Consider the following 16,938-nt stretch of genomic DNA (forward strand, 5'->3'; position numbering starts at 1 on the left):
ACGATGATCTTTGCAGAAAGATGTAAGATCTTAGATGTAAGATCTTAGTGCTAAAAAACGGGCCTAATAATTACCCTCATTCAATAAGTTATGGTAGTTAATTTTATTTTGAAATATTCATTGAAATATTAATAATTAATTGAAATATTCTCTGTTGAACGCAGGGTTGCCCTCAAGTACAAAGCTGGACTTGTCTGTAGTAAAGATCTTTAAGCCTTTAATGTATTATTTATTTACTTTTTATTTAGTTTCTCTCTCAGAGCAGAGCTACTTCATATGATAGGGCTGATCCTCAAAAGCTGAAAGGCTCTGAAGCTCTAGCGTGCTTTTCAAGAATCAAATCAACTGAAGGGCAGCCAGACCCACTCCTTGCCCCTTTTTGTTGCCCCTTTCAAGTTGAGAGGTATGTAAAACTAAATAACTTTGTGCATTCATGATGCCCTAATATCAATGGGGCCGGCATAGGAACTCTGAAGGGGACTCAGTCGATTGGAAATTTAAACTTATGTCCCGCATTTTACGAGTCTACAGCGATCAAAGAGTAACTAAACCCCATCCCTTGTATTTCTTCTCCAACCCCCCTACCTTCCAAACACATTAATTGAAAATTTTGAGGTAGCTATTCTTATCAAAAAGTCGAAAACTCCAACAAGGTATGTCTTCAGTGGTGAAAAAAAACTCAACCACTGGAAAGTGACTGCACATGACGTAAATTGGTTATGTTTAAACATTTTTTTCATAATGGAAAGGGGGGGGCTTGGAACTGTAAGAGAGTCGAGGCTGATAATGAGCTAAATCGAAAGACACTGTGTGCATCCAGGTTGTCAAAGAGTTCTAGGATGAAACCTTCCACGAATGTTGAGGAGGATGTTGAAATAGGTCAAAATATGTTTTTTGCGTTCAGTTTGTCCAAAGGGTGTAAGTAAAATATCTCAAGAGCAGGTAAGGGTATTAAGATGACACTATCAGGGAATCTTGAGGGAGAATATTCAACTTTGTTTATTTCTAGTTTGTAGAAATAATATTATTTCCCTTTCCACACCACGCATGTTTTCGCGTCAAAGTCACAAATAGAAGATTTTAACAACTCAGAAATAAAGAAAGCTGAGTGATAACTCTGATATATATTTATTCTCTTATGCTGTTTTCATTCACCAAAATTTTTGGAACCTTCTTCCAGGAGGGTTCTATCTAAACATTTACTTTTGACTCAAAAACTTGGTTCAGAAACCATCACAAACATTGATTTTAAATTTTGAAAAAATTATACAATAAGCATGTTTAATACAATCGACGCTCAGTCCATCTTTTGCAACCCAAGAATTTAGATTAGAATCCAACAAATTAGTTATTAAGCAGAAAACGTGAAAAGTAATAACAGCCATAAACCTTCTAAAGGCTATAGCGTCATTTGTGCTTTACTGAACCCAAACATATTTAAGATTGTTTTGTATAACTATAACTATTGAATTATAACTATATAACTATAGCATAACTATATAACTATAACATTGAAATACAGTCATGTGCTGGTGCAGCGTGCTTGGTCTCAGTTTGGTAATACTGGATCCATTTGGCCTTTTTGTTGGAGAGATTCATTAAGAAAAAGACAGTTGATTAATTGGGTGTTTTCGTTGCTTGGCCTAGTGATGGAGGAAGGTTGAACCACGTTATTTTATTAAAAAGTATTTGCATTCCAGTCCTTTGACTGTTTATCATTTCTTATCGTTTTTTTACTTTATTTCTTGTTTTGCATTGCAAGCTTAGTGAGAGTAAACATCAGATTATATTCGAAAGGATGTCTAGCAGTAACAAATTTAACTCTGGTGGTTGCTATTGTTTTTGTTTTCTTTTCTATTGGGTATTGTTTTCGACTTTGTTTACCATGTAATAGCTATAGGTTTTTATTCGGTTTTACGTTATACTAGGTTCTCCGATTTTTCAGACACGCAGCAATGATTCAAGAGGAACTGTCTATTGCTCTGAAATCTTTATTTGGATCTTAAATCTTATTTTTCAAAATCAAAGCCTAACTAAGCAGAAACGCATTACTTCAGCAGTAGTTGCAATTTAGAAGTTACGTGATATTTTGGTGCATCCTCTCGTTTATAATGCAACTATTCTACACATTACCTTTGTACCAAAATCTGTTTCTTCTAGCACTTCATTTACTTCATATCCAATACCATACTGATTAGGAAAGAAACATTTCAGAATATCAGCACCCGATTCATCGTAGAAACAACCAGCTGCTTCACATCTAGCTCGGTCATATTCTTCACCTATAATTTTTTATGTTTATTAGTTCCCTATAGTCACCCTTCTTCGCTTTGTCAAGAATTTGTCATCTTGGTTACTTACAAAAATATTATTCTGCAGTTAAAAACAGATTTAAAGTTTTGAGAATAACAAGGGCAGTCCCTCTTTCCCTCGTTGTTGAAATTTGTTTCTAATTTACGTTAAAAGATTCTCCCTCTTAAAAAAAAAAATCACCCTTCCTCCTCCCTATCACTCAATAGAATTACTGCCAGAATTAGCTTATAGTAGGAGTGATTAGCAACTTTTTCAAAGCTGTTTATCACATTACAGAATATCAATAAAAATAAAGAACTTGTGGAAATATGCCCTCCCCCTTTGCGACTCTGCTTTTAAGTGTTCCTAGAAAACATATTTTTCATAAATTTTCTTAAATTGCCTCCAAATCTACACAATTTCAAGAAAGATTTTATCAACTAGATCTTGGGCAAAGATAGAACAGAACAGGTAATCACAGTAAGCAACAATAAAAAAAAATCATATAGCGAACGCCTAAAATAAGTCCACAAGAGTTCAAAAATAGATCTAGTCGTTTTAGGTCATGAAACGGCAAAAATTCAGAAGAATGACTGCTTGCTACCTTTGAAAAACTATTGTTCAGACTTTCAGAATTCGGCCTACACCCTAAATTAGGTAATATGCCATTTTTCAACCTCTTAACCCCCCTCCTCTCCAGTGAATTCTTGTGAACTATGAAAATGGGTATGCCACCTGCGCGAAACCTTTAGGAATGGGGATATAACGAAAAAATAGATCCTCGAAAGATATTTTTATGGTTCTTTCTTTATCCCTTACCTACTTTCAGGGCTTGGAATATTCAGTAAAAATTGATCTACATACCTCTTAAATTAAATAAAAATGATTTTGAATTCAATTAACCTTCAACTTCTGGGAATTCCCATGGAAGGCCTTTTGTCAGGGTGAAGCAAAATCCAGACAAAGTTCAGTAAGTTTTAGCCTTTAGTCCCTACTCTAAAATCCCTTTGGTTCTATAGCCAAGAACTGGCACATTTTCGGAGAGTTAAAAAAAGGAACTTCTATGCCCTTTTTATTTTGCTAATGGATTAATATTGGGATTACTTTAAAGCCAAAACTCAGTTTCTGAAAACCTCGATAAAAAAAAAACACTAAACACAAGTACGACCCTTGTTTGAGGGGAAAATGATATGAAGCTGGAATTTCACATCAATGTCTCACCTAATATTCCCTTTATATATCTGAAGCTTCCACTTTTGAATATTTAAAACCAATTACAAAAATGATATCAAAACAATAGAAAAAACTAGAATATAAAGCTTATAAACCTTTCTGTTTTACGCTGCCTTCAGCACAAACAGGGAATTGAATACCAGCTGTTTCTTTGACTCTATATCCTTTTGAGTTATTTCAAGAGTGGCTTCTACATTTTTGCAGAGTGTGCATCACCAGAGCTACATCTGTCATTACTTATGTGGTGCATCAACTAAACATATTTTGATTTCGGACTTCTATACTTTGACCGTCTGGAGCTTTATAGCTATCTTAGCGTTATAATTATAAGCAACATGCCAGTTTTGGTGAAAATTTAACACTATTAGTAAAATATGCACTTTTTTTTTCTTTTTAATCTTTATTGTAACGTCGACTTACAGATATGTAATGGCAACCTTATTACAAAAAAACGAATTAGGAAATCAAACTTACTACATTAAAGTAACATGAAAAATGACATCTATTGTGTTTTATTGTATTTTAGCTTCAGATCTGTAAAGAAGTGTCTAGAAACCCTTCGATAGGAACTATGGTGGAAACAAAAGCCACGTGACGGAATTAGGGGACTCAAGTGGCAATTATAGACTCATACTTGTAATTAGTAACTCCAGAAATCCTTTGGAACACCTACTTTGGCATAAATAAAGCATCGTTTGTGAAACTTGTACTTAACGTGCCTTGATTCTCGGACTTCAATTTTTCAACATTCGGTTTGAAATAAACAATCTTAGAAACACCTGGATGCTAACTCTTGTTTAAATCAGAAAACATTGTGGCAATGGAAGCTAAATTTTGTGTCTATGCTTTCCCTTCTTTTGTGGGGGTCTCATTTTGCAGTTTGAGTCCTATAGTTGTAATTAGTGATTTCAGATGCCTGCCAAAATACGTACCTATTCGTTTTAGTTCAGGTCTCTTTTTTGATCACTTGAGTTCACTCACTGAGAGTTCCCTAGCCATTTTTGAGTTGAAAAAGGCCTAACATTTCTACCCTTATGAATCTCAAGGGAAGGGGAAGTTGAATTAGTCCTCATGTTCCTGTTATGGCATTTCAGTTGTAAGGACTGAAAACTACTGAACAGATCAAAGAATATTTCGACTCTTTCATTCAAAAACATAATCAAATAGCACTTGTGATACATGCACCCATGGGCGTCGTTTGGGGGTGGCAAGGGGGGGGGGGGAAGTTGCCCCATCCAATAATGTGTAGAAAAAAAAAATTATACATCCAATGCCCTTTGACTATCCAGATATGATCTTGCCCCCCCCCCAATAAAAATGCTGGAGATTCGCCCCTGCATGCACCAGGGCAGAATCTAGGGGGGAGCAGGAGGGGGAAAGCATCCCGAACGGCACACCTGGGGGCAAGGGCGGATCCAGGATTTTTTTTGTCGGGGGGGGGGGCGGGGTTACTAATTTTTGACCTTTCGGGGGGGGGGTTACTAATTTTTGACGCAGTTTTCGACTAATTTTACTGATTTTTATCTAGGTTTTTACTAATTTTCGACTTATTTTCGACTCGGTCAAAAATTTCGGGGGGGGGGGGGCTCAAACCGGGTAACCCCCCCCTGGATACGGCCTTGCCTGGGGGGACAAAACAAGCTAAGCAGTAAAATTAGCAACAAAAAAAACATTCAAAAAAGGACTAATTTAATGTTTAAAATTATCTAAATTGTAATATCCGAGTGTTTTATCAAGCATAATTGCATGTTTTAGTAGCCTCTGGCCTTTCACTCCTGTTTCACTTTAAGGGTATATTTGTGCATTTGGATGACAGAGGGCTTTAACTGGCGTGGGCGAGGCGTCGACGGTTCTCTGCTGCCCAGTTAGGTAAATCTCCCAGTTAATAATGTTAAATATTTACATGGGAACTAATTCACAAGAATGTAGGAGGCAAAGTTGTTTTTTATTTTTAAAGAAAACACAAAAGAAGGTATTTTTCAAGATCTTCGGGCGGGGCTCTTTTTTCTTTATAATGACAGTACCAAAAGAACGGTATTTTCATAATATATCCCCCAATTGATGCCCCTGCAAGTTTCCCGATATTTCTCTATAATTCGTCTGATTTAGGGGATTTAGACAAGCCGCCACTTCATTTAATAGATTCCAGCATACGTTCCTAATGAGACATTGACGCTTTTATTTTGTTTAATATTTGATCAGTTGCGATAAAAGTGATATTTACGTTAGTGATCCATGTTGAAACAGTGTTGAAATAAAAGTTGTAAGCTTTAAGCTACAGAAATCAATATTATTTGTTGCCGTGCAACGTTAGCATAATCATAGTTATACCTACACATGGATTAGTTTACATTTAATGATTAAGAGACTCAATGCCGGTGAAAGATGCGAATAAAAGTTTTTCTAAAAGCTAAAAGGTTGTTTTAATTGGTATATTGGCTTGTCTTAACTGACGGATAATAAGGATATACTATATAATAATATAGCCTAGTAATAAGGATAATTCATTTTTAGCTATTAATGTGAATAAGGCGAATACCACTAATAAAGCTTAGACAGAACACCGTTCTATTTTTCTTATTTAACTAAGATTTGAAGTAATTCAGGTATACACGCGTCATTTTTTTTTATTTTCTTTTAAGGAAAGAAGAGACAGCACTGTAAATAAAGAGAAGAATAATAAGGAAAAGAGAGGCAATAAGAATGCCAAGATAAGGCGGGTATGACTATGGACTCTTCTAATCACCTTATGCTTGAATTAAGACAGTGCTTTATTGTCCGTAATTTGTGCATAGGCTTCTTAAGGTATATGTGTCTTAAAGCTCGTGTTGTATCATTAATGGCGAGGAATATGAAGAATAACCTAATTCTTAAATATCTGCCTTGAATTAAAAATATAAAGTTTAAGGCCAATTGGTGAATTGGTAGAATTGACAACATGAACTACAACGCCATTGTCAAAAATGTACTTCATAGATTTTACGCTTCCTATTCTATTAATTTAGCCAACTACCATTTAGCTAGGCTTATGTCTACTATATTTGAGAGAGTAGAGTTAGGTTTAAACGGAAAATACTATACAACTTTCAAAAATAGTGGAAATATATTATAAGTTGATCAAGCCAGCACTTTTGATAAATAGCATAAATGTAATAAATAAATATCCTTAATTTTTTCAGGAAATACATTCAACTTTCACTCTAGACAAAAATTGGAATATTTACAGTATTGAAGGTGTGGCAAAAACGTACATTTGCCCCCTCCAAGAAAAAATCTAGATCCGGCACTGATATAAACTTACCGTGTTTTGATTTAGCAGAGTCATCTCATCATTCAAACCCATTGCTAAAGTCATCACTAGAGGTAATACTTTTAAAGTTGGAGGAGGAGTGGAGGGGAGCAGGTACCAGGGCCCTAACATTATGATCCCCACAGTTTATGCACGGTCCTGTTAATACCAACTTTCAGTGAAACCAAACATCACGTGTAGTAAATACACTCACTACATTTTTGTTTAAGGCAGTTATGTGGCCTATCCACAGGAAAGTGATTTGAAAACAACACAGGAATTCCGTAGCCGCTTATAAACTGTCATATGTCTCCCAGGAATGGCAGCTGAGAGCTCGGTATCACCTCTCTCTTGCATTCCTTTTGGCTCATCACTCGTCAGTTGCCTTCTGTTCAGGGCTTCCACCATCCCCGAGTTTTCAGAGATTTCCCTGTAAATCTCTGTATCTCCCCGAAAAAACAATTGCTTGGGCCTAGGGGTGCCAAAGATCTAAATCCGGCCCTGGATGTGGGTTAAAAGAAGATCTTGGTTCCAGGGGTCTACTTTGCACACTGTTCTGCATTACGTAGAAAAATCTGTGATCGAACCAAATTTTGAAAATGTATAACAAATAATGGAATACCAAGTTTGAGGGAAACCAAATACCATTTATGGAATGTGCACTTGCTATGTTTTTTATTTGGGATAGTCATCAGATCATTTAAGACAAATCTCTAGATTATCACTGAACATTTATGAGCAAAAAACTTTTTTAAACTACCCATTTTTACAAATTTGGTGGTGAGCAGGCTTGGACCCAGATTCCTCCTTTGAGCCTTACGATTATGGATACCAAAATCCTCCATCGATTCCTATCTCAACAAGACATAAATTGTCCTTGAACAAATACTTGATAGAAACAACGATGACTCGAAAGTACTACGTATGTCCAAAAAGTTATAAAGTTTAGTGGTACAGGGGTTTGGGCCCCGGGGCCTCACACTTGTTTGAACCTAAATCTTTGTACAGTGTTTATTTCAAAAAGGTACAACGTGTCCTTCTTATCGTATAGATCCTAGAAAATCCAAAAATGTCAACTTTTTTTGAAACCAAAACCGAATAAAGAATTGTGAACTTGCTGGATAAAGTGTGAATTGAAACAGCAATCTAATCATTTAATATTACCTCTTAAACAGTCACAAATCAAAACAGGCTAAAAAATATCTATATTTTACAAAGTTGCTAGGAGGGAGATTCTAGCCCAGAACCCTTGTTTTAGCATTACAATTATGTGTACCTAAGTCTTCAACTGGTCCTAATCTCAACAAGATATGGATTGTTTTCAAATAGTTGCTTGACGGAAACAACCAAGGATCGTAAGACGCATGACATGTCTAGATTTAGGTTTGGCGGGATACACTGAGATGGGCCTCAGGATCCAACAATTAAGTGGACACAAGTTTAACAATCTTCCTTTCAACAAGGTATGACATGTCCTTCTTTCTATTAAAATTCACTTATGAAGCCTTTGTTTAAACAGGCCATTTATACTAGTCGGGACCCTCACCCCACCGATCAGTGTTGAAACTTCAGAAATCCATTATAGCTGAAAAGAAAATTACAATCGAACCCTCCCTCAACTTCTTGTGACTCTTGATTCTTTACAATGAGACCTGATAAAAACACAAATAAAGAATTGTGCATGTGAGCCACATCGCTTTTTGCTAAGTGAGCCCTTCTGCGTTGTTTATCTAGTTATTTTTTTGTTTTTTTGCAATTGTTGTTCTTAGGTTTATTGTTCACTTAAAACTCAAACTGTTTAGTTTTATTTATTTTTTCTTTCAGAGCTCTTGCCTGATTCATGAATCTAGGCAATGATAAGGAAAATCGCTAAAAATAACTAATTTACAAGACTACTAAAAATAACAAAATGGGTGTTGGTATTTAATCTTCTTTTATGCCAGTCAATCCGACTATCCATCCCAAAATACAGGCAAGCACCGTCTGCAAATAAAATGAAGGAGCAACGCCAAAAAGACTTTTCTTACAAAGCTCTTCCTTTTAATTGTTTTTAGATTTAAATGATATAGTAGCTGCCTTTATGAAGCAACTAAGCACCGCCCTTTTTTTACGTTTTTATTACATTATTTATTAACCACATGCTGTACATTACCTAAAAGGCACGGTATTTTTTCCTCAGCTTTTGGATATTCTAGCGGAGTAGTTGCTCCTGAAAGTAGAACAATTGGGACAACAATTGCAGCGATCACACAAGTCACTATAAATGCAAAAAAAACTATTTTTTTCCATCCCCATTCTTTTTTCTCGACATTCTCACATTGTTCTATTTCAAAAACAGCTTTATCAGTTGGTCCATTTTCACTATCGTTCGGATCCATTTCGAAAGATAAAAAAAGACTAAACGAAGTCCTCAGATATTTTCTGTTAATGTTTAGAAAATTCAAGATAAGGAAAATTAAACAGCAGATGTATAGCATTTATGATACGATGAGGCGTCGAGCGATAAACAATCATTGCTACCACAGAGAAACACTGTTTTTACTTGTAAAAATGTTGTTGCTCAAAAACTATTCCTTCTCTTTACTGAGTTAAAACTTCACACATAAGATACGATTAAGCTTTGCGTTCTTACTACTGGCTCCATATTTGATACACCTTGCTCTTGTCCAATTGGTGGTAGACGACACTTTCCTTTCTGATATACGCTTAAGGAATGATGTGATTGGCTTGAAAACATGCGCCAAAAATTAATAGCCAATGAAATTAAAGCCCATTTCTTAACACGGAATTATAAGACAATAATCTTTCTTCAAAAACTTTTACTATACGAATAATCCGCAATACACATGTGCACGAAGCTCAGGACAGACGTCCTTTCATACCGCATATGTTTTGCATTTATTTTTGTCAGGTTCAGGACTATCCCCAAAAACAACCCTTGGGAGTCGTTTAGGGATAAAAATCTAAGGGATGGATGTAACAGTGTTTATGGCTATCTATGCATTTATGTTCCAAAATCCATACTCAGGTTCAGCCTTCTTTGCACCGGAAAAATTAAACCAAACTTAACCAATAGTTCCAACATGGAATTTCCAGATAATGTGAAATAATAACAAGAGCACGTTTCTTAGTTTTTTCAATACGATTACATTATTCCATAATTAAACCAAAATGTCATACCGGGGCTTCATACTCTAAAAGCAATCTAATAAAGGTACACTAAATCCTTAAGAGATAGGACGACGGAACACGAAATTTTGTAGTTAATTTTAACATTTGTAAGCAAGCGTTGCCTCTTCTCACCAACTCTGTGGTGAGCACCTCCTTCTTGAGATAAGAAATGATGGTTATTGCTAGCAGTTAAGCTTTATACAAACATAGATATTCAGGGAAAGAGAGGCTAAACTTCTTTGAAAAAAAAAAAATGGTTAAATGTTACTCTTGTTTTCATTCAGTCACTAGTGAAGACTTTGACTCTTGTCGCATTTCGATGATTGGTGCAGCTCTACTGAGGCTACCTTCACCACAAATTTCCACTAGGCTCAAGTCATAAATACACCTTTATCTACTTTCCATATCAGTGGCAGTACTGTCAATCACGATAAGAAATAAAATTGGGCCTCGAATAGTCCCACAAAAAAAAAAACTGGGACTCTACAAAATACGGATTGAGGATCTGAGAAAATTTTATTTTACTTTACTATTTGAAATCGATTTGATGAAAAAAAAAACTTTGAATAACAGCAATCAAATTAGGATATACAAGATATTCCACAGGTATTTTTTTTTTAATTAAAATATCATGTTGTATTAGATCAAAACACGTCACGAGATTATTTAGTTGGATCAATCCTATGTGATTGAATCTTCAATCAGGGAGTTGGCAAGGATACACTATCTTTTGCTTCAATTACACAAACAATGTGACCTTCTCTATATCTATCCATATTGGTTCTACTGGTTAAGAAAACAGCAATAATATGTACTCCTCTTAATCCGGTAAACAACTCTTCAACAGATCGAATACACTGCACATTTCTACTTATTTTCATTGGCTTTTTTATTTACACTTTCCGATTGGCTTTTTTATTTAAGTCAAACTTGGCTGTTTAAAGTGTGTGTATAAACACATATTATCATTGGACATAGACATAAATGTGCAGTGCACATTATACACCAGCTCGAATACACTGCGCATTTACACTTATTTCGATTGACTTTTTTATTTAAGCCAAATATGAGTGTTTGAACTATGTAAATAAACCCATATTATTGTTGAACAGAGTCATAAATGTGCAGTGTCCATTTAAACAACAGCTCCAATTCTTCAACAGCTCGAATACACTGTACATTTATACTTATTTCGATTGGCTTTTTTTTTTTTAAAGTCAAACTTGGCCGTTTAAAGTCTGTGCATAAACACATACTATTTTTGGACATAGACATAAATATGCAGTGCATATTTATGCAACAGCTCGAATACACTGCACATTTATACCTATTTCGTTTTTTTTTATTATTTAAGTCAAACTTGGCTGTTTAAACTGTGTAAATAAACCCATATTTATTGTTGAACAGAAACATAAACGTGTAATGCACATTTACACAACAGCTCCAATTTATATAACAGCTCCAATTCTACGACAGCTCGAATACACTACACATTTATACCTATTTCGGTTGCCTTTTTTCTATTTAAGTCAAACTTGGCTGTTTAAACTGTATAAATAAACCCAAATTATTGTTGAACAGAAACATAAATGTGCAATGCACATTTATATAGCTCAAATTCTCCAACAGTTCAAATACACTGCAAATTTATACTTATTTCGAAGGACCTTTTTATTTAAGTCAAACTTGGCCGTTTAAAGTCTGTGCATAAACACATAGGCTACTATTGTTGGACATAGAAATAAATGTGCAGTGCACATTTATGCAACAGCTCGAATACACTGCACATTTATCCTTATTTCGATTGGCTTTTTTTATTTAAGTCAAACTTGGCTGTTTAAACTGTATAAATAAACCCAAATTATTGTTGAACAGAAACATAAATGTGCAATGCACATTTATATAGCTCCAATTCTCCAACAGTTCAAATACACTGCAAATTTACACTTATTTCGAAGGACCTTTTTATTTAAGTCAAACTTGGCCGTTTAAAGTCTGTGCATAAACACATACTATTGTTGGACATAGAAATAAATGTGCAGTGCACATTTATAAAACAGCTCGAATACACTGCACATTTATCCTTATTTCGATTGGCTTTTTTATTTAAGACAAACTTGGCAGTTTAAAGTGTGTAAATAAACACATGTTATTGTTTGAGAGCGACATAAACGTGCAGTGCACATTTATACAACAGATCCAATTTATATGACAGCTCCAATTCTCGGACAGCTCGAACACACTGCACATTTATACCTATTTCGTTTTTTTTTATTTAAGTCAATCTTGGCTGTTTAAAGTGTGTGTATGAACACATATTATTGCTGGAGAGAGACAAATATGCAGTACACACCTGTACAACAGCTCCAATTCTCCGACAGCTCGAATACAATACAAATTTATACACATTTAGATTGGCTATTTTTATTTAATTCAAACTTGGATTTTTATAGCATAATGTATAACACAGATTATTGTTGGAGAGACATATTTGGGAACTGATTGGGAATTCTATGAGTGATTTGATGTTTATACAAGTAAAATATAAGTAGTTTAGATAATATTTACCACTTTAAGCGTAGAAAATGGTTATATCCATTTCTATAAGAATTGTAGTTTGAATAGTTACTGACAATTTTTTCTTATGTGACCACTCCCTAATATGTGATCTAAGTTCATCTTTATATGATTTTTGAAAAGAAGGATTCAAAATTTGTTTTTATCGTTGTAAACTCTCAACTGAAATTAAATACGGCATAAAAATAAATAAAAACATTCAATGCGAGACACTTAATCAATTAAGTTTTTATTGGCATATCTGACTCCAAAATTTCACAAAGTATAGAAATCAATGGAATAGAAGGATTACAAAAATTACAAGGAAAAAATAAGGCACTTCTTCTATTAATTTAATTCCCGCACAAGGCAACAAGAAGCTTTTTGTAATCTCCAGAGGTGTCATTCTGAAATGTAAAAAGGTCATGTTAGCAGGAAGGAATATTAGAAACATCTACAATGAAACTTTCGATTTTTTAGTGTGTTAAATTGAACTAGATTTGAAAATTATTTTTCATTTTTACGCTAAAAGTCAAACTTGTTGGGGTTTAGGGGAGTTTTATTCAAAAGTTTCAATTCAACTTACTTCAACTTACTTGGTTCGCTTTAGGAAAGTCGAATTATTTGTCGAATAATCATACAAAGCAGCGAAACTTAACCATTTGAGCGTTGGTACTTTCTTAGATCGTCTGATTATGTTTGCCTCCTGCATAAATGCATTTTATATTCAAATTGTCTGGATTTATTCAAATTGTCTAGTAAACCCGAAACATATCTTGAAACTGAGCATAAAGACTCGTACAAATTTTAAGACCAGCAGACGTATCTCAAAGCTGGATTTTAAAAAACGCATATAACCGATTTTCTCAAAAAAAAAATAAAAAAATAAAAACAAATAAAAAAACGGGATTTCGGCGCACATCAGCAATCTGGAGAACATACCACAATGATAAAGATCTTATTCCAGTTAACAAGCACAAAGGTATAGCGTTGAGACTGGAAAGTTCATAGCTTTTGTGGGTAGATTTGAGGAATAAAAAATATCTACAATCGATTAGGCTATACCTAATAGCAGAAACCTGTCGATGACAGGGGCACAAGAAAGGAGAAAAAAATAAACAAAAAAGAACAGTGTAGACTCTGTGATGTAGATCGTTTTTATACAATCCTGAAAAGGCTTATGCCAGATTTGCCTCTCACTCAGACTAATCTGTCTTGGCTTTGTCTGCAATTGGCCAATGGCTTGATGGCAACTTGAAATTATTCCGAAACCATATCTTTGTAACAAGAAAAAGTATTTCTTGTTTTTCACATGCTTTCACATGAAAATTTCAGATGAAACTATTTGTTGTAATTTCCATTAACAAATAAAAATTCCAATTTCCTCATGCAACACAAAGAAAAAAGAAAGAAAAAAAAACTAGTAAAAGTTAGAACACAAAAACAATCCCTTCACCCAAATTGTTTCTTGCGAACAAAAATGCCTTATTGGCAGCCTATTCCTGGTTGCAAAGGCAAATTTTCTTCATAACACAACTTTTCGAATACAAATCACAAGACCTTTGATTTTGCATGTCACTGATACGAAAGAACTTCAGGTTTACAAATAGAATTTCATTTTCTAAAAGGGGTATTGATTCTCACCTAATTCCAAAACCTTCCCTAAGAAGGGCTCGTAAAATAAGACTTTAAGAGAGATTAAATTTAAAAAATATACTAAAATTCCAATAATCCGCAATATAATAATCAGCAATAATCAGCAATACGGTTTAATGATCCATTCGGAAGCTGAGGAAAACGGAAAAATAATGAAATTGCAAAACGATTTCCTTAAGGCAGGAAAGGGTCTTTTTTGCCTTAATGATTATCCCCTGAAAACATTAATGTTTTAGGGCTCCCATTTAAAATTTTGTTTCCTTTCATTAACAAAGAAAAAAAAAGTCTGGGTTCCTAAGTTGCACAAAAATACGCCTAAAGACAATATAAAAGCCACTGAAAAACTTCTGGAAACTTGCGTTATCAAATACCCAAAATGTTTGTAATAATACAATTACACATTTGAAATGTACAGTTGCACTTTTTAATACTTTCATTTCTACATAAAGACCTTTTGGAAAAAAAGAAAACCTGCATCTGAATGGATTATAAAGAAAAAAGGCGTTTTAAAAAAAGGCGTTATAGGAAAAAAGGCGTTTCTTACTTTTATATCTTCTCCTAGAGCTCTCCCATACATGTGAATGTAATATTCTTTAATAGTCGCCAAGTCAATTTCGCATCTACTGACGATACAGCGAATAAGTGCCCTGTCATGAGTTCCTGCTCCAGAAATGGCACTGTTCAACCTTTTTGCAAAATATTCAGCGCGGCTGCGAGCACAGGTCACTAAAATGGAATACGACATTAAATCAGTTTTCCTAAGCTGTTTTTTAAACTGCTGCTTTCCTCGTTACTTGAATGGTTTTAATTAAGATGTTTTATAAAATGGTTTTAATTTTTTTTTTTTTTAAGAGATAGGCTTTTTTAAGCTATTCTCTATAGTGCTTTCCTCGTTATTTAAGGAGTTTTTCTAAAATCATTTGAAAAAACTTTAATTAAGATATTGTATAAAATAAGTCTTTTGTTTTTTCTATCATATAGCTTTTCCTGAGCTTTTTAAAACTGTTGATTTCCTCATAATTTGAAGAGTATAAAATTAAGATTTTAGTTTATTTAATTGGTAGTTCTCCGTAAAAAACAGTCAACCCAAAATTAATTCAACCTCATTTTCCTAATATGAAAACATTGATGTGATATTATAATCCAAAGCGCTTATTTCTCCAAAGAACTTTTACAATCAGTCAGTTGGTTTCTAATAATCAGAGGGAATATATGTTTTTTTATGTCCGAAAGAAAGCAATTATTATATACGGTTTAAAGAGATACAGGCCATAGTTTTTATCAAAAGGCATTGGATTTTATGCAGTTTGATTAGTATACCTTGCTTCGTCTCAAGGCCAGAGGATTGAGCTGAAACTTTCAGGGAAGGTCTTTTTGGGGGAATGGGCAAGGGGCCTTAGGTTTTTATGTTTGGAAAACGGACCATAAAGAATCATTCAGTTCTGAGTATAGCCTACACAATAGTACACTGAGTACAGCCGACACAAAAGAGTATACAAGACACAAGAGAAAACACAATTGTTTTCTTTTGTTTAGGCATGTCGTCCGACCAGCTCTAAGACTAGACTCTTATAAAAATAAATCTTAAAAATAATAAGTACACAATCCCGGAACGTTCTCATGGGGAAATCCTCGGTCTTTCCACACTAGATTATTAACAAATTATGAAAACCAAAGGAACACCAGGAAGTGTCTAGTCGTAATTTGTGAAGCATGAAGCATTTTATTTGTAATATAAATTAGAATGAACTCGGGCAAGTCCGACACAGGGGTAACTCCGACACCCTCCGTCTTATCTGGCTCAGTGATTAAAGAAGTCTGTGGTTCTGTACTCCATATCCTTCTTTTGTCTTGGTGCTTAGCAATAGTGTTTAGTATTTCCACCATTTTCAATTCCTTTTGTAGTGCAGGAATTATGAAATTCGTGGACATTTCTACTGGCCACTAGGTAGGTAGTCATTTTTAAGTGATAGTGCAGAAAAATAGAGAGAAGACAGATTAATTCTAAACAAAAGATGACCTAATAGGATAGTTTAAGTATTTACTGTTATTTATTAGTATTTTATTCTAAAACGGAGAAAAAACTTAAGTAACAAACCAATCCAGGACTTCCTGAAATTTATGACGAAATGAGTGAAAATCAAAGTTCGAGCAATAATTAAAATGTAAAACAAAAATACCTAAACACTTAAAGATATAAATAGAAAACGCGTGCATTTAAATATAAATCGTTGGAGTGGCATAAATTCTTAAAATCGGCAATTTCCTGTTTACCAAGTTTTATTGCAATACAAACTTTAGCATATCTTGTTGGCGCATTCTCTTTCTGAACTAGCAACAATAAGTATAAAATTGTTACTCCAGTCTTATCAGTATAAATCCATTAAATATTCTTTTATAGATGCCTTTAGTTTAATTTAGATTTCATTGACTATTAACTTTAGAATTTTCAAGTTCTTTCGTCTATCTTCTCACACGTTCCGTTATTATTTAACACTAGCAGTGAAAAATTTTTGGCGCAAACTTTTTAAAACCTAGGAAAATATACAATGAATAAAAAAATAAAATAAAAACTGAAACCGATTTTAACCAACAAACTTAAGTTAAATTTCAAGCCACTTTCGTAACAACGCTAAAAAGAGTTCCAACAAGATTGCCTTTTTTTGTATTTCAGTCTCCTGATATTTAGGTAGGGATTGCCTTAAATTCCCTTAAAAGAAAACCTTAAAAGGCATAAACCT

General features: G+C 34.2%; 2 protein-coding genes across 2 annotated transcripts in view; both read right to left on the minus strand.

Annotated features, from left to right (window-relative positions):
* Positions 1-9,207, minus strand: part of LOC148956558 (maltase-glucoamylase-like) — a 137,182-nt gene extending 127,975 nt beyond the window's left edge. Inside the window, exons 1-2 of the mRNA XM_089085959.1 lie at positions 8,967-9,207; positions 2,134-2,282 (exon numbers count right to left, since the gene is read on the minus strand). Of these exons, the coding sequence (XP_088942085.1) occupies positions 2,134-2,282; positions 8,967-9,192 (375 nt within the window). The 5' untranslated portion in view covers positions 9,193-9,207. The remainder of the gene's footprint in view (positions 1-2,133; positions 2,283-8,966) is intronic.
* Positions 9,208-12,775: 3,568 nt separating this feature from the next.
* Positions 12,776-16,938, minus strand: part of LOC148956561 (annexin A4-like) — a 50,483-nt gene continuing 46,320 nt past the window's right edge. The window contains exons 8-9 of the mRNA XM_089085960.1: positions 14,742-14,923; positions 12,776-12,948 (exon numbers count right to left, since the gene is read on the minus strand). Coding sequence (XP_088942086.1) covers positions 12,895-12,948; positions 14,742-14,923 — 236 coding nt within the window. The 3' untranslated portion in view covers positions 12,776-12,894. The remainder of the gene's footprint in view (positions 12,949-14,741; positions 14,924-16,938) is intronic.

This window comes from Artemia sp. Qi Xiang Cuo, chromosome 1 (assembly GCF_049724085.1).
Source record: "Artemia sp. Qi Xiang Cuo chromosome 1, ASM4972408v1, whole genome shotgun sequence".
Taxonomy (NCBI): Eukaryota; Metazoa; Arthropoda; class Branchiopoda; order Anostraca; family Artemiidae; genus Artemia; species Artemia sp. Qi Xiang Cuo.